The 25,947-nt window shown below is 46.7% G+C and overlaps 1 protein-coding gene across 6 annotated transcripts in view; it reads right to left on the bottom strand.

Annotated features, from left to right (window-relative positions):
* Positions 1–921: 921 nt before the first annotated feature.
* Positions 922–25,947, bottom strand: part of TAOK3 (TAO kinase 3) — a 70,204-nt gene continuing 45,178 nt past the window's right edge. For 5 of the 6 annotated variants that reach the window (XM_085238726.1, XM_085238723.1, XM_085238724.1 and 2 more), the window contains exons 12-21: positions 24,186–24,353; positions 21,305–21,511; positions 14,020–14,154; positions 7,361–7,597; positions 6,627–6,755; positions 5,519–5,722; positions 3,199–3,438; positions 2,105–2,317; positions 1,824–2,006; positions 922–1,679 (exon numbers count right to left, since the gene is read on the bottom strand). In XM_085238726.1, the coding sequence (XP_085094852.1) occupies positions 1,518–1,679; positions 1,824–2,006; positions 2,105–2,317; positions 3,199–3,438; positions 5,519–5,722; positions 6,627–6,755; positions 7,361–7,597; positions 14,020–14,154; positions 21,305–21,511; positions 24,186–24,353 (1,878 nt within the window). In that variant the 3' untranslated portion in view covers positions 922–1,517. The remainder of the gene's footprint in view (positions 1,680–1,823; positions 2,007–2,104; positions 2,318–3,198; positions 3,439–5,518; positions 5,723–6,626; positions 6,756–7,360; positions 7,598–14,019; positions 14,155–21,304; positions 21,512–24,185; positions 24,354–25,947) is intronic. The other variant, XM_085238728.1, reaches the window with a different exon arrangement.

Here is a 25,947-nt window from a genome sequence, read left to right as displayed (position 1 = left end):
ATAAAACAAAGAGATGAGCAGCAGTGCAGCAGTCTGAACACATCCCCCCCCAGCCCAGGGCCAGGCCATGAGCCACTCCTCCCCCAATGAGACAGCGAGGCACTGTGATGAACACTTTTATTTACAAATATAATTAAAAGCTCTGACAGTTACTCATGCTCTTCCTTTGAACCTGAAAAACGTTGTTTTTATTTTTATTTTTTTTGCTGTTTTGTTTTCTTTGTTGCTTTTTTTTTTAATTTTTATTTTTTTTATTTAAAGTGCATGCAAAAGAAGTAAAGCCTTTTTTTTTTTTTTGTTGTTTTTTTTTTTTTTCCATCTTTTTTTTATTGTAAGAAAATACACAGTTTGAAAGTGTGAGTAATGCGATATTTATGACCGAAATCATGGGAGACCGGGGGAGGACTTGGGAGAGGAACAGAAACATTAGAAAATAAAACAATAAAATGGACCAAAAGAAAGAGAAAAGAAAGGAGTGGGGATGGTGTGACAGACAGTGCTGAACTGCAAGGACTGAAGCGGAGGGGGCGGAAGGGAGAGGGAGGGAAAAGGGGAGGAAAGAAGTAAAAAAATTTCTGATCAGAGAAACAGTTAAAATACAATATGAAAATAAGTAAAAGCTCTCCTTAAATTCCTTCTATACACAAAATACACGATTTGACAAAGCCCAATTTGTGCTACTGGGATCCCGTGGGCTCGTTTTTAAGTGTATTCAACATTCTCTGCGACAGCAGAAAATGATTATGATACAATCAAGAGTACGCCGAGGAGCGAGGGCTGCCCCGCCTGGCACGGTGCTCCTAAAAATCACCAGGTCTTTGCCCACCCCCCACCCCCAAAAAAGTAATAATATGTCACCACTGATATGTACAGCACGATTCGGTTTTTTTTTTTTTTTGTCTTCCTGTAAAATGTATCAAATTTTTTTTTTTTTTCAATCTTTAATAAAATTTTTTATTATTATTATTTCATTATTCCTGATGAATAAATACCAAAAAAATAAAAATAAAATAAAATTATGCAGCAGCTAGTTAAGGTAAGGCTGCGGATTTCGTCTCTCTCCCCCTGGGTTTGTATCTATCACTTATTTTTTTGCTTGTACTTTCAGAGATTGGTGGAAAAATGAGTGATTGCTCCAAAGCAACAAACATCCACTTGGGTTTGGTTTTTTTTTTTTCTTTTCTTTTTTTTTTTTTTTTTTTTTTCTTTTTTCTCCATTAAAATCGTCTCCAAAGTTTTTCACTGAAACATTTTTAATCATTGCACAGAGACATCAATACTGTGACATACTATGGAAAAGACCGCCAGGAGCTGTCCTGCACCGGGACTTGACACAGGGGGAAAGGGGACCCCTGATGGAGTAAGAATATACAGGCACTAGTCCGACACGATGTCAGTAAGAGAGACAGAAAGAGAGAGAGCACGCCCGTTAACATGGGGAATGTTGGTTTTGCAAGTTTTGTAACTATTTTGTTTGATTTTGTCTGGTTTTTGTTAAATGGCAAAGAAATTTCGTCTCATCTATAGTCCTCCTTGGGATAATCTAATGTGACCAAATTCCCAAAGCCCATTCGTAAGCTCTCCATGTCAAACGTTTCAATCTCTCGCTCCTGCCTTTCCAACAGAAACTTGATCCTCTCGCTGCGTTCCTTCTGGAGGGCGGCGAGCTCCTCTTCAATCTGCAAGAAGCACAACCAGCACAGCCCCTCAGCAGCGCCCTCAGAGCACACACAGCCCCCTGCAGGTCCCCACCGGGCACCAACTACGGCCACATGCACACAGGCAGCAGCCGTTCGCTGCCAGCAGCCCACCCCCAAACCCACCTTTTGTTCCAGATGTGCCCTGCGCAGTGACACCCTCTGCTCCAGCTTCTGGAGTTCTCTTTCGTGCTGTGCTTCTGTCTGCATCTTAATTTTGCTCTGGTACGCGTTGAGGAGCTCCATCTCCTGCTGGAGTTGCAGTCTCAGGGCTTGGCATTCTGCTTCTTGGGCCTCGTCCAGTCGCAGCTGTGAGACAGAACACGTCGTGCTGCAAGGACTGGTGGCCCGACTGCACCCACAGCCCTGCAGGCCCGCAGGCAGGAGGGCAGGGATGCTGCACCTACCGCTTGCGAGGCCATCATCTCGTTGATGCTCTGCTCGTACTGCTCCGCCAGGATGGCGAGCTTCCTCGTCTGCTCGTCCTTCAGACTCTTCAAAATTGTCTTGTGCTCACTCTTTGGAGTTACTTCCAGCTGGTGATTCTTCAGTGCTTTGTACTGCTTAGTTTGCACTTTGCACGTGTCCTGGAACTGCTTTTTGATCTGCATTTCCATAGCCTGCCAAGGAAGGAACGATGTGAAGAGCACAGATTGCTTTGGGAACGCAGAGGTCACAGCGTGCCCACACGGGGACAGCCCTGAGGCACAACCACAGCTCCCCCGTGCTCTGCGTTTCTCCTGCCCTGTGCACGCAGCGACCAGCCCAAGAGCAACTCCAGTGTGTGCTGAGGTGCCACTGACCACAGGCCTGGGCCAGGAACAGGATCAACCAAACCTCCTTAGCCCAGGACATCACTGTCTTCTGCTGCTGCCCCCTGCAGCCATCACTTTGCCCCCTGCCTCCCACACAGCGCAGTGGCCTTGCCTTTGAGGCCTCTCATTTTACTAGCCTGCCTCTCATCACTACACAGACACTACGCAGAGACAGCCGACCTGAGAACCTGTGAGAGTGTGAGGAAATGAACAAAAGCACTACGCTTTTTCAGACGTTCTGAGGAAGAGAGCCATCCCCCGGACAGAGCACAGGGCTCAGCACACCCACGTTCACTCCCCTTGTTGATTTTTAAAGCAAGGAAGCAACAGCCAACCCCTTTCCATACTGAGGTCTGTAGGCTAACATGAGCGAGGGCGGAGGATGGCACGGACTATCAGGAGCAAATCCTGTCATACCTCGTTAAGGAGCAGCCTATTTTTATGGGCAGTCTCAATTAACACCGTTAGCATTTAACAGAAATCCTCGGTGAGCTCTCTGCTACAATAGCTTGCAAATTCCTCATACCAGTGCAGCTCTGAGCAAAGGGAAGGGATGCAAGGGAGAGCACGGCGGAGAATGCTGGTTCTGCGGCACGGAAGCTGCGTGAGAAGCCTCAGACACACAACCCGCCTGCCCAGAAAGCACGGCAGGACACAGGTCGGGAGGGAAGGAAAGCTTCCAGCACCTTCAGGTTCTTTGGTTGCTGCCGGAGCTCCATGAAATGCTTCCTGTGCAGCTCCCGCTCTCGTCGCTTGTTGTATTCCAGCTGATTCTCAAGCTCAGTCTGGTGCTGCAGCCGGATCAGGTCCATTCGCAGCTTCTGCAGCGTGTGTAGCTGCCTGTATTCCAGCTCACGCGTCGACTCGTCGTGCCGGATCAGCATGGCGTGCTCCATTTCTTTCTGGGTCCGCTTCTTGTTCAACTCCTGCACGAGAGCACAGCACAACACCAAAAAAAAAAGGTGAATTTGCAAGGCTGGGTGCTCGTGTCACGGCCCCAGATGGCATCGAGCTCTTCCAAGTGCACAAAACCAGCGTGGCACCACGGGAACGCTACTGATGAGGGCACCTGGCTTGGCCCTGTAACTCACACCATGGCAGCTCCCAGGTCCCCCAGTGGCTGTCCAGTAGGTGGCACTGGGGCCACACGACAGTCCCCTATAGCTGCTGCAAGTCCCCTATAGCTGCTGCAAGTCCCAGAAGTTTCCAACTTCTGGGGTACCCAAAGCTGGGGGGGACCGACAGCCATGCCCGCAACTGGAGGCCTTTCTGTCTGTTTCACATTTCCCAGGCTCCTGTCAGATGATGGGAGACAAGGCTTCTTATACACTCTTTACTAATGGCCGAAGAAGTAATCAGCTCCAAAGCACATTGCATAAGAAACTACCTCATCTGCCACCACGTATGGGTGATTTTTGACCCCACGTGCAGTACGTTTGATAAAATGACGATATATCTCAAATCTGATGCTACTTGGCAATGCACACAATTGTTTCTGCACACAGCACCCTGCAGGTCTAAGAAAACCTTCAGCACACTGCAAACCAACAAAGAGGAAAACAATTGGTGCTGAATGTTGTCATTATCTCTGTCTCAAGGTATTGCCAACAACCTGCAGAGCCACGAGCTGAATCCAGCTCAGGTGAGCAGTGATTCCAGCTGTACCCTTACTGATGCTCTGCTGACCTTGGCAGATGGTCTGCTGGTACATCTCTGCTCCAGCTCTCAGCTTACCAACTCATCACTACACTTCATGCTAGACTAAGGCACAGCAGGGGCTGCCTGGCACTACGTATGCACACAGTGCCCAGCACATGGAGGGCTCAGTGTTGGCTAGGTCTAACAAATTCCTGCAGCAGAAGCAAAAATAATTAATTATTCTGAGCTTTTGCTTGCGTGTTGTAATGCCATTGTACTTCTCAACATCAGCACTTGCAAATATCCACTCCAAATCTGCTGGCTCTAATTGTGAAGACATTGCACACGTTCACATTTAAGCAAAACTTGCACCATGACAGCCAGAATAAAGATAACATGCTGAAATGTGTTCCATTTGTAGCACATGGCAGTGTGTGTTCAGCTGGGACGTGTGCCTTGCCCTCAAGGCAGGCCAGCCAGCTGCTCGTGTGCCCATCTCACACCTGGTTTCAAGTCCAGTGTGAACAAATGAAAGCACTCCAGTCCTCACACTTTTCCACTCGCACAAAAACAACCTCTTGCTTACCTGAAACATCAAAGGTAAAAAACAACAAACATTTAAAAAGCGTTGCTCCTGATCAAGTTCAAGCTCCTGATCCAGTGAATTTGAGCTCATCAGTTAAGTGTGTGGGGAATCTGATGGCAGCAGAATGAATGTGTGGCTATCAGAACGGGTTGATCACTTCCTCAATCTCAGCCTTTGCTAAAATACCTTCCCAGCTCACAGTCCTTCCTAAAAGTAATGCTCCATGAAGATTTCACATACTATACTGAAAAATAGATATATATATAAAAAAAAAATCTAAGAGCAACAATTCTTTTTCCAAAGTGGTATTTAACTATAAGCAGCCTGAAAGGCTGAAGTTATTGCTGTTTCATTTCACGTTTTAAGCATGTGTTTACTTCAGCCAACGAGCAGAGCTCCTCATGTGATGCCCTTCCAGCCCTCCTATCCTACAGCTGGCTGTGATGCTCAGCACGGCCTGTGCTGTGAATGAAGCCCTCTCCCAAAAAGCCGAGGGGGCAGGAGCTCAGATCAATCCCTCAGGCCTAGAGTGGGTGGCTCATATGTTTCTTTCTGCAAGCCACTTATGCCACCCTCTTCCATTAATAAATAGAAGCAGCCATGTGCCAACTACATTTCTGTATAGAAAACAGGTTCCCAAAACACATTTCCTACACTTTTCTCAGTTCTGTTTGGCAACTGAAAGCACGGAGATCTAATATCACACAGTCACCAAACTGTTTTACAGACACAAAGGTACAATTTCAAGAACTATGTAGGAAAGCAAGAGAAGAGTGCCATACTTCCCGAATGTTCTGCTGCTCCAACTCGTGCCTCTTGATCATCGTTTTTCTCTTGAAGAAACGGCAGTTTTTGTCGTAGTAGAGTCTCTGCTGGCTGAGAAGATGGGCCTCCTCTTCAGCCTGTGTGTGCTGCAGGTTCTCTTTGTGTTTGGATATTCTTTCCTGCTTCTCTTTCTTCGGTGTGCTGTGGTCCTCGTTCATTTCCTGCACGCACAGAGTCAAAAACGAGGCTCCTTTTAGCATCACTGTGACACAGAACCTGGAGAACCATCAGTCACTGGGCACTCCTCCACCATTCAGTTCATGAAAGGGCAACAAATGCGGAGCCCAGGCTGTCACCCAGCCGTGCCATCCCTGCCACCTCTAGAGCTGCTCCCCCAAGAGGAGCAGGGAGAAGTGCCCAGTAAGAACAAACACCTTAAGGTCTGAACAGTGCAGCAATGAGAATACAGACAACACCACTGCGGGGGAGGTCTGTCTGTCCAGGAAAGGGATCTAAATCCTTGGCTCCCTGTTTTACTGTACTGTACTGCTCCAGCTTTACAAAGGAGTCCAGCCTGGGCTTAAGTTTCCCTCATTTCAATGGTACTGACGCTGTTGATTCAGATACCCAACAGGGCCCTTTGCTATCCCCTTTGTCCCCCCTAATTTCTTAACTACAAATGATTTTGCTGGGGACACGGTTTGTGACAGACACTGGGTAAACACTGAGTAACTGATGTCTTTTTTTCCAGTTCATGTAAATAATCCCAAGGCTTTTATTCAAGTGACATCTATATCACTGCTCTGATTGCTTACTGTCTGTGGGAAAAACAGACGAGGAAAAGGAAGAAGAATTCTCTGTGAACTGCTGTTTCCCCTCATAATCCTCAGCTTCAAAGATTCCACTCCATGACATATCATGCAGGCTCCTCCAGTATGCTTAAAGATTATTCTAGAAATGCTGCCAGATGACCCCAGTTCCTGACAGTTTACTTGCTAGGAATCTAAATTTGCTTCCATGTATGATGGCATCCTAAACCCCTGGGCTGGCCCAGGTTAATCAAAAGGAAAGTCTAGTTCATGTTCATTCCACACCCCTTCAGCCCTGAAAATGACAGCAGCTTGCCTCTTTAATCTTTTCCTTGCAAAGCTTGTATTGTTTCTTCTGACTTTCTAAAAAGGTCGCCAGGTCTTTCTTTTGCTGAGCCAAAATCTGTTGCTGGAATTTCTTTTCATCTGCTGCAGCTGTCTTTGCCTGCAAGGCACAGAGAAAGAGAAAAAAAAATAGGGGTGAAGGTGCAAGCACCGAATCCAGAATCCAGCACAAATCAGTTTTCTCTATGCATTTTTGGTCTGTCATTCTCCCATCACGTCTAAGACAAAGCCATGAATGTTTGGCCAAATGAAATCTGCTTCCATATAAATAAGAAAACAGAATGCCCACACACATTTAAGAGCTCTCATTTCTTTTCTCTCTACCAGAGCCACCTCAGAGGGTAAAATCCCACTAACTATATGGAATAACAGGTTGACTTTATACAGACTGACAGCAGGCTGCCAGGTTACAGCTTTGCAGCCGCCACAGCCACAAGAAGAACCCCCTGCCAGGTGCCCACAAGTGTCAGTCCCTCAGCCAGCAGGCAGTGGCTGCAGCACTGCTCGATGCCAATGCTGTCCACCAGCACTCAATGCGTGGCTGTGAAGCTGTTCCAATAACCGGCCAAGGCAGCTCCAGACAGTAACCACACCACGTGCTCACAAACATGGGTTTCAAGCACTGCTTCCACTGCCTTTCCCTTCGGAGCTGCTTCGCACTTCTCAATCACCTCGTACGCCTGGGGAGCCCACATCGGCACTCACCTCCTTCTCCATCACAGCCACTTGCTTCTTGGCCAGCTTCTCCAGCTCAATGGACGAGTTGTTGGCATGTGTCTCCACCTCCTTCTGCAGCTTGAGGCGGTGCTCGTCCATCTCGGCCTTCAACTTGTTTTCCAGGGCGATCAGCTGCTTCTGGTGCTGGCGCCGCATCCGCTTATATCCTGACATCTGTTCCCGCAACTCGTTCTCCTGCTCATGCTCATGGATCTGCCTTGTAACCTGAGGTCAGGAAAAGGGAAAGAAATGCTACGTGGCCTTCTTGACTGCCTCCTCGTTAACTGCTTACCTGTCGAGAGCACCACGCTTTGCTGCACGTGCTTTTTGAGGTCAACTTGCAGGGAGTGCAGCTCCCGGTTTCAGAGGGTGCCTAATACTACAAATCAGGTCAAAAGGTTTCTCCCTCCTCAATCTTCCCGTCTTCCCAAGCACTTTACGTGGCACCTCCACTGCCACAGCAGAAAACATCACGTTTGGAAGAAAGAAAACGGGTTGCAGATCACTGCGGGAGGAGGTCTGCAAACAAAGGTGCCTGCTGTACAACCTTCCTTGGAGACAGGCTTCAAATCCCAAAGGTTGTGTGGACTTACAAGACAGCACTGCTTTAAGGAACTCGCCCCCATCTTTGGAAGCTCCCCAAGTCACCGCTGCTCCGGCACGGTCCCTCAACACCTATTTCCTGCTATGAGCCACCTCCTTCAAAATCTCTTCTTAAAATTCAAGACTGAGCTCATTCCCTACCAGAATTGAAAGTTTTCTAACAAGGGAACGCTGTTCTGGAACTGTGTGCTCTTGACAAGATTGATCAGATGGTCTAAGCAGATTTTAAACCCCGCTCAGCTGAAACAAACTCACAAGTTCCACATTCATTTCCATGCCTAAGTGCATCCCTGCGAAAGGCAGAAAAAAAAAAACCCAGGAAGTTGAGCCAAAATTTTTCAGAAGAAAATACGGATGGTAATGCTTCCATTTTAAAAGATGAAAAGTGTCCAAGATTGATTTTTTTTTAATTGAGAATACAGACTCAGGAACTTCACGTGTAATGACCTGCTCATCTTTTATAGGACAACCCTGGGAGCCAAAAGCTGGAGCTCCCAGCACACAAGTAGAGCTGCAGTCTGTAAGAGCGGATGTCTCCTTCCACACCTGACCCAAAGCAGCAGAGCTCAGCCCTTTGAAGGGGATTATTGGAGCCTTATGAACCAACAGCCCTTCTTGCAGCTTGCACAAGTGCAGCCTTCCCAATGAATTTCTCCATAGGCAGCCAAGAGGAAGAAATGGCACCTACCACAGCACTGCTGTCATCTGAAGGTCATTTTTCAGAGATCTTTAAGATAAGTTCAGGCCTGGGATGGGATGTACACACAGACCTGAGAAGGCTGAAGCCAACAGAAGGAGAACAGCTGCTTTCCTGAGAGCCAACCCAGCAGATCTGCAGGACTGTAACTGCAGCAGTTGCTAAGCTCTAACATCAAGCAGCGAGTTCAGCAGTGCCACCAATGTGTCACCAACACCAGGGAGGAGCATGAAGAGGTCAGGAAGAGCCCTGCATGGCCTTTACCCTCAAACGGATTGACAGTAATTTACAGCAAGGAGTCGCCATCCAAGACAATAAGGGCCAGTCCCAGAGCAGAAACAAGTCATGAGAGGACTGAGCTAAGGAAATGGAAGGCCTGTTTCCCCTGCACCCTTCCTAAAGGGGGTTGGAGCTTGATGATCCTTGAGGTTCCTTCCAATCCAAGCCATTCTATGATAAAGGCAACTCTAGAGAGAAAGCAAACATCTGTGCACAGAAAACACAGAACGAGCCCTATGCCATACTGCACTCCAGCACCACATTGGCAAAGCCAAACATCAACCACAAGAAGTGCTGATGCACAAATCCTATCCTGCTATCACAAGGAATTTGGGGATGTTATTTTCAAATTGGCTGGATTAAACACATGAAACTGATGTAGAGTTTCTCTAAGAAATCAGATCTGTTAATGATGAGACAGATGTAGCCAACAGACAAGAATCCAGCATTTCACATGTATGCTGTTTGCTAAGTTAAGCAAGGTAAGTTTAGGTTGGATATCAGGAAAAACTTCTTTAGACAAAGGGCTGTTAAGCACTGGAATAGGCTCCCCAGGCAGGTGGTTGAGTCACCATCCCTGGATGTGTTTAAAAACTGTGTGGATGTGGTGCTCAGGGACACGATTTAGCAGAGGGTTGTTAGAGTTAGGGCAGTACGGTCAGATCGTGGTTGGACTTGATGATCTTTAAGGGCTTTTCCAATCTGAGCAATTCTATGATTCTGTGAATCTAAGGTAAGACTTCCAGTAAGCAGGCTTGGCTGGGTTCTGGCACATGTGGTGACCCCCAGGCAGTAGCCAAGGATGTTCCTGGATGGGCACTGCCTGCAGCCATGGGAACGCTCAGTGCCAAAGCGGATAGCAAGAGTCTAAGAAACACAGAGCTGGAAATCAGTTATAAGGCATTTCATAAACGTAGCTCCATAGGTTCTGATGGAAAAAAGATGACACAGGAAATGCTTATCACAAAGTTTGTTCTCTACGTAGCCAGAAAATGTCAGCATCCTTTAAAGCAGAAAACTGTGGTTTCCTGAAGCCCCGCTCAAAGCACGGCGCAATCAGTCCGGTCATCAGCAGAACCAAAGCTCTGCATAAAACAGAACAGCTTCCATTAAGGTGTGACATTTTCTCAGTTTCTTATCTCTCTGCATCCTTGGCATACACAGAACTGAGACAGACAGATGCCTTCTCCAACCTACTCTCACACGCAGTTCACTCATCACATAAAATCCAAAGTTACTCTTATTCACTCTCCAAGATTTTCTGCTTTACGTAAGGAAGTTGGGCTCACAACTCCTCCAAAATGGCACTTCTTTAAAGATCCTTCTTCATCTCATCACACTGCTCAGACAAGACACCGAGTTTTCTCCTAAAAAGAAGTATTTTCACCTCTCGAAACACCGTGTCTTCTTTGCTGGATGGAGGCAGAGGACTGAGCAAAACGCCAACCACCAGCAGTCCTTCTCCCATTGAGAACTTTGAGATGAGAAAAAACAAGTTCAGCACTTTAGGGCAAAGCTCTACATAGACAGCAGCCAGATGAGCTGATGAGAAACCCAACACCTGGAGTAAAACATCACTGCTGCAGCAGAAGAAGGTGCAAGGGAACAGGCACTGTGTAAACGCACCAGGAGTCGGTGCACTTGGATGGCCACGTCCAGAGGCTGCTCCCATGCACCCAGGCATTTGGCTTCACAGACTCAGGATGAGATCACGGAACACTTCTGCTGGCATTTCCATTTCGAAGAGAATGCCAAGGCCTTCGATAGAGTCCCCACTGTTACATCATTTCATTTGATTCATTTGAAAACTACAACAGCAGCTATCGAGGAAATGCGAGAAGTGATAGAGAGTTAAAGGGTCAAGCATGACCCAGAAATGCAAATCAGTGCCTCGCTGCACATATTTAAAAATACACCTTTCACTGGAAAATGTTGATGTGCGGTCTTATCAGCATGCAGAACATCCAGCTTCTTTTTCAACACAGCTTTCCCAGCTTCAAGGCTGAGATCGGCATTTGCAGTGACCAAAGAGGAAGGTGGTCCAGAGTGACTATTAGAACTGCTGCCTGAATTAAGCACAAAGGTAAGAGTTTGTTCCAAAAGGCAAAAGCACTCCTTCAGCTTTCTTAACCCCATTTGTCCTTTTCATTTATTTATTATTATTTTAAGTAATTTTTATATGCATATGTTATATACAAGTAATATCAAAGCATCGGTGACAGTCTGGAAAGGTATAAAAGGTACATCCACAGCCTGACCTATGGGTCAGGCACAGCAGCACAGCCCAGCAGCCCTGGGCTCACTGCTTTCCTTCCCTCTGCAGTGCTGCCCTCCTCTCCTGTTTGAGGTGCTGGTCAGCAATCTTTTTACACCCAAACATCACCCTGCTACAGTGAGTTTGGGCTCAAAACTCCCATTTTCTGATGCTCCTGATTCTCTGCAGTGGAAGCTATGTGCCTCTCAGTACCCAAAAAGCAGTGTTAAGCTGCTGAGGAGGCAACTGACGGTCAGCAGCAACGAGGGAACTACCAAAGCATGCTGGCTCCCTTGATTTTTAATACAAAATCTTGCCCACAGATACTGAACAAGGAGACAAGGGGCAGGTGTGACAGTTTTCCCTTGGCCAAAGCAGTACCAACACTGGGCCACCCACCGGCCCCCTCCGTCCAGAGGTAATACACAGAGATAAAGAGTGTGCTGTATTGGCAGCCACAGCAGCACCTCAAAACCCAGCACCTGTACTGGCACTCTTCATGTTCTGGGGAATTGGTTTCAACTTGGAATTTCTTCTAGGTTTCCATTTTGGAGCACACAGAGGTGAAAAGGGAAAGCCCAGCTCTAGATATGTTGAAATTAAATGAGATATTTCTGCAGTAAGCATAATGAAATTACACCCACACCATGCAACCTAAGGACATGGTAACCACTCCGTAATACCCAGTGATGGTTTGGGGAAGCTCTCTCAGTGCTGGGAAGGCGACAGGTACACATGTGATGGGGACAACAAAGCTTCACATGACACGCAGTGCCACTTGCTGCTCCATCAGCCTGCTGGTAACAGAGAGCAGACAGTAGGACTGCCCCGCGTCCCAAAGGATGCTGTGCATGGAGTTCACCTCAGTGCAGCACTGCAAGCCACACTGAGTGCATTCCACAGAAAACTAGAGGAGGAAAAGCTCCCTAGAAAACCCAGCACCTTTCTTACCCACTATTAATTTCATCCTTATAGTCATTTGGTAAGTGAAGCAGAGGGATTTAGGGCAGCCAAGTGACCAGGTGGAGCAGACACAACTGCAGCACCACAAAAGGCTGCCATGGGGAACCAGGAGCCACCCTGGGGAACTGCTGCCTTCCCCACTGCTCTGAAGACTGGGAGGACCACACAGCCTGTATTCTTGTGCCAACATCTGCCACCAGCTCCCAGCAGCACCTTGCCAGTGGAAGCCACCCAGGTAGTCCAGGGATGACACATTTGAGGAAGAGAGGAATTATGGACACTGCAGGACGCATGGGGGGTAAGAGATCACACACGTGTTCAACACACACACCCACCTGCCCATCAAACCAGATATCTTTGGATGATGATGCTCGAGACACTGATCGTTTCTTCCTTCCTGCCAATATAACTGTCTCCTACATGCAATGGTGTCGGCACCGTGCTGTGTGCACACACGAAATAAAAATGTGCAAGGCCTGCAAGGTCTGCAGGAGAGCAGAGCTGCCACATGTGGCAGGTGTGCAGCGTGAACCTCCATCACTCACATTTCTAGGTCACTCCTTTGGTGGGAGGAGGAGAGCAGCGGGGGGAGCAGGCGCTCAGCCCCTGGGAGCACTCGGGTGCCGTTACAGGAGTGCCCCTGCAGAAGATGGAACTCGGGTGCCCTGCCCCAAATTTCAGCCTGCAAAGCATCTGGTGGCCGATCTGACAGCCACGGCGTCACTGTGGGTTGTAACAACAGCAGCAACCACCGTACAGAAAAAAAACGTAGCCGTTGCTGTTTCTCTCGGTTGAGAGCCTGCAGCTGTGGTTGCACACACACCGCTGCCTCCTGCACACCTAGAGACTGGGAGCTGTGCGGGGGGGAAAACAAGAAATGGTGGTGCTGAAGGGAGAAAAAACCATTCAGCCAGGGCGAAGCCAGAAGGGGAGGGCTCGCTGTTGTAATTTCGGGTTGGTCCGGGATGATGTCATAACACCGAGCAAGTGCCAGGCCGAGCGGCGGCACTTCCCAGCGCTCCATCCATGTGACCTCCAACGCCGTGGGGCTGGAACACGTCCCACTCCGTGTCCCTGTGCCTCCCAGCCCTCTCCCTGCCCCTCTCCCACCCGTGCACCCTCCGGTGCCCGCAGCCGTAGGGGGCCGGGCGGGAGGCGCGGCTGTAACTCCGGCAGCACACACCCCTCTCGCTACTACAAAGGCGTCCACAGAAATCCCATTTGCAATAGTACAAATCTGGGTTCGCCCCATCCCCCTGCTCTTTGTAAGCTGCTGCAGCCCGGCGATGCTGCCCGCGGGATGCAGTCACCGTGCTGCTGCCTGAGATAAATGAATGAATGAATGAATGAGGAAAAAAAAATATATAAAAAAAATCAAAAAATCAGCAGCTCGCCCTGCAAATGGCAATCTTATTGTTCCCAACCCATCTGCATTTCCACGGCATCCAAACGTATTCCACGCCAGCACACCCAGCCGCGGTTTGTGCACATGCAAATAAGCACATTGGTTAACATGAACGGCTCTAACAAAGGAGACGGGTGGGAAAAAGGGAAAAATAACCTGAGACGATGTGAGCTTCACCCACAAACGTGGCTGATTCCACATCTGCTGAAAAGATATGCAGCGTGAAAGCACAGGCATTCCATGCATTCGACATTTCCCCATTCACACACACAGCCAAAATACCACCCGGTGCAGCACCGAGTTGCTATGCCAACAGAAAGGAAAAGAAAAAATAAAAATTAAGGAGAGGAAAAACAAAAAAAAAGAATAATAAGAAGAAAAAGGATTCTTGAGCCCTTCCCAGAGAGACAGGGAGATGCAATGGAGCAGAGGAGGGGGCTGCTTACCAAAGATGCTGATTTGATCGTGGCAAAGCGCTCTCGGTTCCGGTAGTGGAGGGCCTGATTCTGCACCGACTGGGTAGGCCGCACCTCAGGCCTGCGATCCCTGTGGCCCACCTCATCCCTTATAAATACATGATCCTGCAGAAATGGATAAAAACAAGGAGAAAGTCCAGCTGTGCTCTTTCCTCGGCGGCTGCCTCTCTCTCAGCCCTCTCTCTGCACAAGCACGGCTGTTTGAAATGCATAGTTTAGCTCTCTGCTAGCCCCTGCAGCTCCCACGGTACGAAATGAATAAGCAACACATTGCAGCTCCGGCTCGCCGTGTCAGCTGATCGCTAGCGGGATGCCTCCTCAATCCCTGGCAGGGATTTTTTTTTTTTTTTGGTGCTTTTTTTTTTTTTTTTTTTTAAACCTCCAGCATTACATATAAAAAAAGAAAAGGCAATGCAGAGTGACCGGAGCTCTTCAAAAAGCTTGGCCGAAAGCACCGCAGCCCAGCGATCCCTGGAGAAACGTGACTCCCATCTCTATGGCACTCGGGACGCCTCATTCATTCCCCTGGCAGCTCCGGGCTGTGTCCCGCGCCCGCTGCCTGCTCCCGCATCCCGGCCGTGCTGCCGGCCCCGCCGCCACTCAGGGATCCTGCTTTCCAGTCATGATCCCGCACGCTTCTAGCACTTTCTCTCCACAGCCCACAAAGGATTTTTTTTTTCCTAATTTTTTTTTTTTTACTTTTTTTTTTTTTTTTTTTTTTTTCTTCTTTTTCCCCCCCTTTAAAGCAACAGCTCACAGGTTTTAGCACAAATGCTTTTCCCGTGTAGCTTCCCCCCTGGCTTGCTGGCAAACAACCACAAACACAGAAAGGTGGCAGCCAGCAGCCCTTGTGCCTGCAGGATGTGCCCAAGGCCACCACCACGTCCCACTGGGTCACCAGCACAGGCTTGGTGTAGCCATGACCAACTTGAGAGTCTTCCTGAATAACATCAGGTTTCCAGCTGGAACGGGTGCAAAGGAAGGCGCTGCTCACTTCTACAGCCCTACAGTAGAGGTGTGTAATTAACTTCTGTATGGAGCACAGCAATGACCCAGGGGTTGTGCAGGTGTCTGTGGGCGACCACACACCTCTGCTGCCCGCCGTACCATCACCAAGCAGTCCACACACAGTGGCACTTTCTCCATGGCACTTCTCCCCCACACCAGAGCCTTCTTTCCCCAGTGCTCTGCCACTCCTAGATTGGACCTGCACAAATACAACCGCTTTCATAGGACCATAGAACCGTCAAGGCTGGAAAGATCACTAAGATCATCAGGTCCAACCCCAACCCATGTCTGTGACTGCTCTAGGCCATGTCACTCAGTGCAATAGCTGTCCTTTCCTTGAACACCTCCAGGGACGATGAACTCCAGCTCCCTGGGCAACCTGTGCCAATGCATCACCACTCGCAGAGAAGAAATTGTTCCTAATATCCACCCTGCTCCTCCCCTGGTGCAACTTGAGGCCATCACCTCCCACCCTATCACTGTAACTTGGGAGCAGAGGCTGATCCCCACCTCACCACAACCCCCTTCCAGGCAGTTACAGGGAGCAATGAGGTTTCCCCTGAGCTCCTTTTCTCCAGATAAACAAACCATCCCACCTCCCCAAGCTGCTCCCTGTGAGACCTGTGCTCCACACCCTGCACAGCTTGTTGCCCTTCTCTGGACACGCTTCAATATGCCTTCCAGCAAAAGGCCAACAGGTAGAGAAGCACTGATTTAAAGAACCAAATCACGCATTGATTTTAAATGTTTAAAATAGACACCTTTTCTTCAGTCCTTCACTTTGAGCCCCACACAACCTTCCCTTGCCTTGGCAGGGAGAGCAATGGCTGAAACCATCACTGCACCACAGCTATAGCAGCTCCTATAGCTATAGGGACATTCCTGCCATAGCACTAGTGAATCGATGCAGAGGGTAATAAAACAGTTGCAATTTCTTTTAACATTTGATATTCTTACACGGGGCTTTTTGTTGCACATCCTCAGCAGGAGGAGATAGCATTACAGAAGGTCCATTACTGGCAATGGGGTAGATCTTAGATTTTCAATCTATGCAAGTTCAAATGACAGCGAGGGTTCACCCGGACTTCCATGTTGTGACGAGGAAGCTAAGTCTGAGACTGTTACGGTCACACCAAAAAAAAGCAGTGATTAAACATTTATACTTCAACAGCATCACTCAGTTGAGACTCATGGGTTCACTGGAAGGGTACCAATGCCACGGTTTCCTACAGCTCTGCCGCTATCTCTTCTAGCAAGAAGGTGTAAGGACTGAAACACAATCCCAGGACTGTATTTGAGGCTGACTGGCTTCTAACATCACCTCTCGGTTTGATATTCCTGCTGCCACGTTGGGAGCCTGCAGCCCCAGCAATTCAGCTGAGCTGAGCGGCAGCCCTGCAGGGATGGACCCGGCTGACCCAGGGCTCTCAGGGCTCCTGCATGCATTGCTTTATGTGCACACACGGTTCTGAAGCAGGCCAGGGCAAAGGGAACAGTGACAGCAACTGCAAACTGACACTGGAGTTACCCGAATGCTAAATAAAGCTGAATAAAAATTCTGTCCTAAAGATCTGTACAAGATTTAGATGTCTTAATCACAAAGGACTGAAGAGATGCAGAAGGTTGGGTGAGATCTTAGGGGTCTTTTCCAACCTTAATTCTATGATTCTAAGAACACAAGAGCTACAAGAGCTCTACTAGAGCAGCAAAACTGAGGGGGCAACAGGCCAAATCTTACTTATGGTTATACATCCATGGTCTGAAGCAACACAGGTTCCTAAGGTCTCCTACAGCAATATGCCAGTCGCTCAGCTGTCTCCCTTCTCTCCATTACGTTAACATGCTAGGGTGAATGCAAAGATTTCAACCAAGAAAGCAGCAAATCACAGCTCAAACCCAGACGGCTTGCCCAAGGTCAGTCCCTGGAGCGGGAACCTCAGTTTTACCTCCAGAGCCCCATGCTGGTTCCACCACAAGACGTCTTTTTCATCTTCCTCACAGAACAGCAGTTTTTACAATCTCTGCCCCAACACCAGGACATCTACCTAACTCACCTGCCATTTGCTTTCAAGTTGTGTTACGGGCATTCGGAGTAGGCCTCTTCCAGAAAATCACACTGACCAAATCATTTGTGTTTGCTTCAAGACGAAGATTGTTTTGAGTAACACTGGGGTGCCCTGTCCCTGCAGACACCCAAGGTCAGTTGGATTAGATGGCCTTTAAGGGCCCCTTCCACCTCAAACAGTTCTGTGATTCAGTGATTCCATGAAAACAGAACCATTTCTGAAATGAAGCCTCCTATGTGAATAGAACACTTGCTCAGAACCAGCAAGCTACAGAAGCAAATAGAAAACTCAGTAGGTACATTGGAGTTGATTTTTTCCCTCCTGATGAATCAATGAGAATTTTGCCTCAGATTTTAATCACGACAAAACTGGAGAGACAGATCTATAAATTGCATTTGGTGTTTACATTCCTTTCAGTATATAACTGTGTTGAAGCTCTTGCACTGGTAGAGCATCCAACATAAGTGCAAAACACAGAGAAAGGAGTCCCACTGTCTTTACAACTGATTCAGAAATAACTTCCCCAACATCAAACTGATCACACCAGAGCAACCTGAAGTAGAAACAACCAAATTGCACCCCTGGACTGCGTGTTGCACCTTCAGTTCTGCACACCAAAGAGATGCCTTCACAAAGGCTTCATACACGAGGAACCTCCACTTGAGGAGGACTTCCAATGTCCTAGGCAAACAGGAGAGGGAATTTCTGAGCCACAGAAAAGACTTGCACGCAACTGCAGAGCACTGCATACAACTGCAGCAAATCCTTGACTTCTAAGGATTCAAAGGAGCATCGTCTTTCATTTTAATACACGGTACTAAATGCCTCAATCATCTGCAGAGAGGTTTAAACACCAGGAGTCTTTGCAGAACAGGCTCCATGTCCCTGACCTGCATGACCAGAAGGTACACACAGGGTCACCACTGCCTGCACTCACAGGCAAAACCTCACGTCTGTAAGTCACTGCACCTAACAGTCTGTACACCTCCTAAAAACAACAGTGACTTTGGAGTTCACATGGTTTTCCTCTCACCCTTCCATTTTGAATTCTGTATCTGAAGCCACATCTGGGCTTGCACTCTTCAGTTCTCAACCTGAAGTAGCAGAAGGAACAACTGAGTTAGTCTCCATCTCCCTTTGGGAGCAAGAGAGTGCATCCACTGCTAACATAATGGAGGAGCACAGTCACGCAGTTATCTTTAAGAAAGAGGCTGGAAAACCAGAACTCTTACACTGATCAGACTGAGCCCTGCATGAGGGACGTAACCAGGAAAGAGAAAAGGCAGTGCTCCCAGTAAAACAGCCCATCACTGCTGGATATCTGAAAACCCTATGAAGAAACTGCTTTGATGAGGGGACACTGTTGAGGAAAGCCTTGGATTCCAAGGGAGGCCTAAGATCCCAGAAAGGGAGGACGCAGGACTTGCAGCACAAGTAGCAGACATTAACAGAATTTTTTTTTTCCCCCAGCAATTTAGGATACAACTATAAACTCAATTACATAAAGAGTGACACGGTCAGTTAGGGATGGCTACCATTATTTTCTTCTTTTCAAGTCATTTTTCTTCCAACCCACGGGTTTCACTCTGCTGACAAATAGGAGCAACCTTCGTTCCAAGCAGAAGCTCAGAAAGGCAGAGAGCAAAGTGCTGCCCCAAAGGTTCTGCCTGGTGGAAGGAGTGAGGATGCGTCCTCTTCTCATGGAGGATCCACCCCAAATGCTTGGGTAGTGCTTGGTGGCATCTTGGCTACCCAGAGCTAGCATACAGTTAGTGGGTCTCAACTAAACACGCTGGGGCTGTGGGGCAATGAAATCCAAAGGCCTCTGACACCTCGAGCTCTGAGCCACGCTAACAGCTCAGGCAATGCAGCCATCGTGGGCATGTGCACACAGTCTGGTACATCTGGAGGTCGTTAATTAACACATTTGTGGAACGCCATAATTTCACTGAGCATTCTGATTTGACCCATGTCAAAACAATCCAGCACATGACCCTATGCCCACATAAGGCAGACAGCTGGCTAATCAGGTGCATCTGTATTTTCTTTTTTAGCCTTTAAAGGCTGATTAAATGCAAAACAAAAGCTTAATTTAAGCTTGAACCCCCAGGTTCTCTGGATTTTGTTTGAGATTAGGCTCTGGGAGTGTAACTGAACTCAGCACCCCCTGCTTCTCACCTGGTAGAACAAAACACAACGTGTGTGCATCCACTCAACCGGGTTACAGAAGTAGTCAGAGCAAGTACAGACTGAAGGGGTTTTTCCCCAAATAAGGAATTTTACCTTGAAAACAGAACAGGCTGTATGTGTGTGTAAGCCCCAGGAAATGCCCTGTTGCAATTATAGTATTTACACAGGTATTACTATATACATAATGCATAGACAAAGCAGTTTTTCATTTAAAATTGCATTCCTCAAGGTAAGATAATTTAAAAAAGACATACATTCAATTAAAACTGTATTTTCAGCGTGGTAACATCCTGCCACACATATTCCAAATGCACTTAATGCACGTGTACAGCAGAAGGTAACATCTGCCAACTGTGTTGACATCTGCACCTGTGCAAGGTGCCCGTTGTTAACTGCTTCATAAGGATCATCAACAAAGCTCTGATGTTTGTGCTTCCAAAATTACCCTAAAACATAAGCTGGAGGTGACCCACAGGTGAGTTCCTTCATGCTCTTTCCCTGAAAGGTATGTAAGCAATCCTGTTTTTCCATACCATGCAACAAAACACCCAGCTGGTATTGTTATTGTGTTTGTTCACAGTGCAAGTGCTGTCCTGTGCACAGTGTGCAACCACAGGACTGAGTGAGAGAATGCTCCCCTCCCTTCCAGTACAAAATGAAATAACCATATTAAAGCAAACAGCACTCTGCTCCTTTGACACATGCAATTTAGATCTGATGGAAGTGGTTCACACTTTGTTTTCATCAACTGCAATGACACCAATCCATCAGTAATATTACAACGTATTATTGTGCAAATCAATCTCTCAAATCTCTCTTTTTTAACACATACATAAATACAACCACTTGGCAACGTGAAATCAAAATACACGTTCCTGAAATGTACACAAAATGAAGAAAAGCTTTAACTAGAATCCTCCAGAACAGAAAACTAGTTATGCCACTCTTCACTCGTGAGAGTGGCATTTCATAGCTATCTTCTTCAAGGTGCTATTGCAAACGTAACCCTCTGAAACAAACCCAACTTATCTTCTAGTGTATCTAAATGTATAAGGCAACCTTTTGTTGGAGACAAAATGACTTGAGAGCTTCCTTCTACAAACGCTTCCATGTTCAATCACACAAATATTGCATTTCGGGAGGAAGAAACTTGCCTACAAAACACTTAGTTAGTTAAAACTAGGCTTTGTCATAACACTACAAAGGAGAAATTCATACTTTCTGTAATGTTTTAGCTCTGTTGGCAAAAAGCACATAAATGCATTGAAAACCCTTTGAAAAAGCAATCACACAAAACCTACATCTTACTGCCCACTAGTAAACACTACTACTACGACCAAAACAATTTCAGTTTGGCCAATATCAGATTAGATGCTGAGTTAGATAGGGCAGGACGACTTCATTCTGCTATCTAGCACTAAGAAAACAAAAAGGCAACAGATCACAACATGCAGCAAAAGAGCAGAAAAGCATAGAGTGGAATTTGACTCATAACATACCTCGTGGGAAGGGTCCAATGTTCTGCACACTTCCACTTCTCATGAGGGAAATCCAAGTGCAAGCAGATTTTAATCATACACTGTGACTGGTAAATGGTTAGCTCAGCTGCTGTGACCACTTGTCACCATCCCATATAACACAGTACAGTCATACACAAGGAAACGAGGACTGATGTCACAAAGCAGAGATGAAGGGGTGCACATGCAGGGCTGGGTGAGGAGGCATGCAGTAAGTCTGCAGGAGCCCTGCCTAGCCACTGACAGCACTACCCTTCGTTAGCAGTCTCTTTATTTGCAGCTTCTCTACATACAGCTCAGCCGTTACAGAACAAACACAGAACTTGACTCTGGCAAGCCCAGCACCAGCTCCTGCTCTCAGCAGATGGCTCAGCACAAGACCACAGCACACTGCTCATGGGGCCCTATGCAGGAGAGCCAACGTGAGCGATAGCAGGGACCGCAGGAAGCTATGGAGAGCACTAGAGGACATACCTTCTTCTGAACAACGGAGGAAGTGGAATTAATTGTGCTCTCGTCACTATGCATCATGACCAGTTCAGGGCTGCTCTCATCCAGGACCTCCTGCATGCTGCTCACACTGCTGCTCTGACTGCCTGTGCTCACAGACATGCTTGGGATGGAATGGTTGCTGCCCAGACTGTCCATCTTCCTACTCAGGTTTGATCCATGCTCACTGTCCTACAAAACAAGGGGCATCAGTTACAAACACCGCAGAGGATCACCTGCCCAACAGGTGACTGCAGTGCCCAAGGTTGGTTTTAAAGGCAACTCTGCTGAGTTAAAGGCTTTTTGCACAGTATTTTGGCAGCTTCCTTTCTCAGAACTGCACGGGTTATGAAATAATGCACAAAGGACAGTTAGCTTTTGCTTCTTCCCTTGCAACCCTCACACATCAGGGGCCGGGCCAGAATTTTCCTTATCTCAGCAGGTCTGGGCACGGCTCTGCTTTGAATAGGACACACCAACAGTGGATTGCTGCTGAAAGGTGTCCTACAGCTGAGGAAGGAACAAACTTTTAAGTTTGTATTAAAACAACATTCTGAGTTTGGGTATGCTACATCACATCTGGTGAGTCAGAAGAGATGTAGGATCACGAATCCACCTGTTATGATTAGGTAACTATCTCAGGGTGCTTCATAGGTTGGTGGTTTTAACCTCTGTGTCCCTAACAGTCAGCAATTCTATTCTTTCCAGCTAATAAAAGCTTCCTATCCTGCGTTTTCAGCCAAGGTAAATTCTTATGTAATCTTCATTCACCTTTAAACACCTGACTCAGAAGAATCTGCATTATTATAGTGATTAAAGCTATTGTAATCTGCTTAAGCAGACTTAAATAATTATTCCTCACACAGGACGTGTTTTTTCTTCTACACTGGAACATCAGAAGGTAGCATCTCCTTCTCTTGGTTTTATACGAGCTCAGTAATCCCAGAGCATGAGCTTAATCTGGACTGACTCAGAGAATTACAGAGTCTCTTGTAATAAACTAACGAGACTGAAGATGCTTGCAAGGAGTTCACAGTGAGGACTGGGAGCTCTGAGGAGCCTTCAGCTCCTGCTCTGAGATAGCTCTGATTCACCCACACGAGTGGCTGCACTGCACCCTGCTGCTTCTCGCCTCCAAAGAGAGGTTGGGGAGAATCATGCTTCAAATCAATTGACAGTGAACTCATTTTGTTGGAAACTGCAAGAAAGAAGTTTGACAGATTTGTATTTGATTGTGTGATTATTTTTAAGCAATTAGCGGATCATTCAGAGCCTGTATAAAAGCACTCAGCAGCCAAAATACACAGGAAAATGAAAACATTTCCAGGATGTTCGCACCAAGTTGCCACAGAAATAACATCTAAGATGGGAATGTGTCTAACTAATAAACACATATAATATAAATACTAATAAATAATACTAAACACTAATAAACACAGAAGGGCAGAGATGAGATTGCAGATACAACCTTAACACTGACTTCCTGACTTGAATACTTTCCAGGCAATCTCAGCTTTCTTCCAAAAGGTCTGAGGAAAGCATTAGTATTATTGGGAGCGTTAAAAAGGGGATTTGCAATATGCCTTGCACTGAGAAACTCTAGGACAGAAAGAGGAAGCAACTTGTGGCATTCTCAGCTTCTGTTAACCAGTTCAGAAACTGAAGCAAGTGCTGTGTTTTACTTCAGTCATCGCTCTTGCTGTGTGTGCAACATGACCTCCTTTGGTGGTATGCAAGCTCAGTGGTAAAACCAGTGCAGAGCATGCTGTGCACATGCAGAGTGTGAGCTTCATTAGAAGTGTTAAGTCCTGGAGAAACACTTTTCTACCCTTTTTAGGAATGGGGACAGGAAAAAGAGAGGAAGATGCATCTCAATCAGTGCTAGCACACCTCAGCTGTGGAGTTTGGATCTGCTGCTGCCCCTTCCCCAAAGTGAAGGACAATATAAGCATCAGTCCCTTCTTCCTGTATACTCTCCTACCTGACACCCAGGCTTGCCCACTGCTTAAACCAAAGCATCAGACTAGTTTTAAAAGAGTATTGGACATATGCAAGCCTCAAAGCCAAGTCCCCAAATATATGTTAGACTTTGGCATCTCATTGCACGTGATCTTGCTACAATGCAAGAAAAAGGAATATATAACAATTTCCCTTTGATTTTTGTGCTTGAGAATCAGGCATGGATTTACTTAGCCAAGTGCCTACACCAAATGACATTAATTTCCACCTAATCTCATCAATTGAAAAATGACTGGTTTCTCTCTCTAAGCCACAGTTACTCTCAATTATCACACACTGATGAAGTGGGTGGTTTATTACAAGATTTCGACTGCAGCTGAATTTTATCTCTAATCTTTCTTTCTTTAATATTAAAGAATTAAAAAAAATAAGTCTCACTAATTTGGCGATTTGCTTTTCAGCTCATGATAAATTTACTGTAAAGTAATGAGCCCACAGTAATTGAAAATAAAAATTAACATTAATCAAGCAGTCTTGATTTTGCTATGAGAATGAAAAGCTCAGACCATCACTAGGCTCTCCGTTGCACAGCCTGTGGGTTATTTTTTCACAGAGGATCTCCCTCCAAATGAGTTTCTTTCCCAAAGTTTTCAGAAGAAAGGCAACTATCTGAAAAAGCCAAAGTTGTTTTGCCAGTAAGCGTACATCTAACGTTGAGCAATGGCTGGTAATGCTCATCATCCTGTCCTAGCCCTGCTGATTCAGTTGGCATTCACTTGGTATTCCAACAAGATGGATCACATCCATGTTGTGGATGCTCTCGTTCTGCCCCTTAAAGACAGGAACGCATCCCCCTTGCCCTGAAATCTATGAGAACAGTGCAAATAGGGTAATGAAAGCAAAGTACCTCCTCCTCTTCTTGAGACTCAGTCAGAGGGCCGTTCCGCGTCTCTTGGAAAAGGATTTTCTTCATTTTCCTGTACTGAAGGTTATCCAGTTCTCGTACTGCATCTTTTGTCCTCTGTATGAGGTCTATGAGGACTCTCGGTGGTCGATCTCGGCGAACAAAATCGTGCTGAATTCAAGAAAACAAAACATCTGATCTCAGACGTGACACCAGGCTGTTCGATCTACTAACAGAGATTACTTTGGGTCAGCAGCTCAATTCAGGAATTAGTGATATCTGTTACAAAAGGCTCCAGACACACTCAGCACTGATTGCACTGCAGCACACAACCAAGGGGATCGCTCTACCCGCCATGAGGTTCAAAGTGTAGGCTGCAAAATGCTTTGTTCTAAAGTCAAAGGAGCTGCTTTCAGCACAGAACATGATCAAATACAGAGAAATGAGGCAAAAAAATCACTTTGCTACTGGAAATTCGTGTGCACGTATGCATCAACAGCAGGAAATGCAGGGTGATGGATGGGGAGGCCTGAGACCCTTCGGACTCACTTTTGGAACCAGGGCCAGATTTCCTGGGCCCTCAGCTAACAGAGCTGCTTCTTTCCTTCTTGATCCCCTTCACTGAAAGGTGAAGACAGTGCCACTTCAAACCTTGCAAAGGCACAGGTCTTCAGAATAAAGGACACAGAGGAAGCAATCCTGATTACAGAAGATTACGTGCAAAGAGCGACCCTGAAGCTGACCTATTCTAATTCAAATCAAACCAGGAAAATGAGTGCAAGGTTTATTTATTGTCAAAGCTTTTTTTGCCAACTCCTGCAAAGGATGTACAAGAAGCACAGGTTTTAAGTGCAGACTTCATAAATTGTTTAATGGATTTTAAGTATGTGATTAAAGGCTCATCTCTGACTTGTCAGCCATGTTCTCCTGCACTGTACAGCTGGCAATGGGGTATGAAAGCCTTTCTGATCCAACCTCTACGTAAGGCAGACAGCCAACATTCTACACGGGATCACCATCACTGGTTGTGCTGCTCAGTGCATACCACAGGAGACAGCTCTGGAGTACTCACATCACTTGTAGAAATACGAACAAGAGGGGAACAGGAGAGAAGTCTTTTGACCTGCACAGCATGTGCCACAGTGGATTTTTGTTAGTGAGCTCAGCAGCTGGCTCCCAGCCACCAAGCAGCACCCAGCAGTGTCACACCTGGCTGCCCAGCCCCAGCTCCTAAGCCACAGTTGGCAACCAGGAGGTGCATCCCTGCCACAGCCACTGCCATCCCTCTGACTCCAGACCAGGACACCCAGCTGGAGCTCAGCAACAGGCAAGCAAAACCTGGCTCTCCTGAAGGCAAAAGTCTTGAATACAAAGAAGTTGAAAGGATGTGAAGATCTTCTTTTAATGACTTGTACATAAGCAAAGAAAGAAACATGCCACAGGCTCATTTCTTGTTTTTAATTGAATTCAAACTGGAGGCATCTGAGTTTTGTTAATGGAGAATGCTAGTCCCTTCAGTATCAACTCCTTATAACTAAAAACTCCACGCACTATTTCAAACGATTCGTTTCTGCTCCTCTGTGCAGATCCACACCACTCACTTCTCTGTAAGAAGTGACAATCTGCAGCTTATTTATGATTAGTAAAAAGTAACCGTTTGTAATGCAGTAATGCACTTGGGACAACAATCCCAAACTTCAGTTCTTCCTATCTATCCGCTGTGTACTTGTTCATGCACGTTCTTTAACTCTGCAAATACTGAATG

Source organism: Meleagris gallopavo, chromosome 17 (assembly GCF_905368555.1).
Source record: "Meleagris gallopavo chromosome 17, MGAL_WU_HG_1.1, whole genome shotgun sequence".
Lineage (NCBI taxonomy): Eukaryota > Metazoa > Chordata > Aves > Galliformes > Phasianidae > Meleagris > Meleagris gallopavo.
This window is presented reverse-complemented; position numbering and strand designations above follow the sequence as displayed.